This window comes from Mus pahari, chromosome 3, assembly GCF_900095145.1.
Source record: "Mus pahari chromosome 3, PAHARI_EIJ_v1.1, whole genome shotgun sequence".
Classification (NCBI taxonomy): Eukaryota; Metazoa; Chordata; class Mammalia; order Rodentia; family Muridae; genus Mus; species Mus pahari.
This window is the reverse complement of record NC_034592.1, coordinates 70983314-70984299: the sequence shown is the minus strand read 5'-3', so window position 1 is coordinate 70984299 and position 986 is coordinate 70983314. Positions and strand designations below refer to the sequence as shown.

The 986-nt window shown below is 36.6% G+C and overlaps 1 protein-coding gene across 1 annotated transcript in view; it reads left to right on the top strand.

Annotated features, from left to right (window-relative positions):
- Window positions 1-680: 680 nt before the first annotated feature.
- The window catches only part of LOC110317925 (zinc finger protein 160-like), a 4801-nt gene continuing 4495 nt past the window's right edge, over window positions 681-986 (top strand). The window contains 1 exon segment of the mRNA XM_029535743.1: window positions 681-715. Coding sequence (XP_029391603.1) covers window positions 681-715 — 35 coding nt within the window.

The following is a 986-nucleotide window of genomic DNA, read 5'->3' as shown; positions in this document are numbered from 1 at the left end:
TGCCCTTGGGACGGGTCTCTAGTTGGGTGAGTTTTCATTGGCCCTTCCCTCAGTCTCTGCTACAGATTTGGCCCTGCATTTCTTTTAGACCGGACGAATTTTTAGGGGGTCTACTGTGCTGTGGTTGAAATGGATCCTTCAGCTTTCTTCTCATGCTCCCATACATTNGCCATTTGGTCTCTGCCCCTAAATCATATAAGATACAGTAGACACGTTTGCTATTCAGTGCTAAGCTATTTTGCAAGCCTGATGGTTTTATATTTTTACCTTTATTTTTGTTTTTCAAGAAAAAATTTCTCTGTGAAGGACTTCCTGTTCTGATTGTAGGTATACAAACCACATAAGCCCCCTCATATGTTTTGCACAAGCATATGCTTTTGTGCAGCTCTTCATCCACATCTTTAATTTTGAAATTTGGCCAAATATATGTTATATTCTATTTCTCAGGATGGCATATGTTTATGACATCAATACTGCCTGATGCTTCAGAGTCATTGGATTCCAGGTGTAGGATGTTCTGCCTAACTCTTGTGCTTGTTCTGAAANTTTTTAATAAATAGGAGTATTATGACTGTGTGCATAAATATGAATATCATATATGCCTCATCTTTAGTGTTGTTAGAAGATGACCTCAGAACTCCTGATCTTTAAATAATGGGTAGTTGTTGGTCCCCATGTAAATGCTAGAAATTGACCACCATTATGTGGAAGACCAGTAAGCTTTTCACTGCTGAAATATCTCCCCTGCCCTATGTTGCTTATTTATGATCAACATTTGTAATACTAGTATTTTCATCTGTCCATGTATAACTGTTTAAATATCCATTCCCATTAGTAACATTTTATCAGTGTTGTCGTTTAAACTGGTGCACTTCATGTTTCTGCAAGATGAATAGAGAAATGCATTGAATATATAATTCTTTGTATGAACTTCAGTAAAGAACTGTGCATTCATTCTATCATTTTTGTTTCATTGGTTGATACTT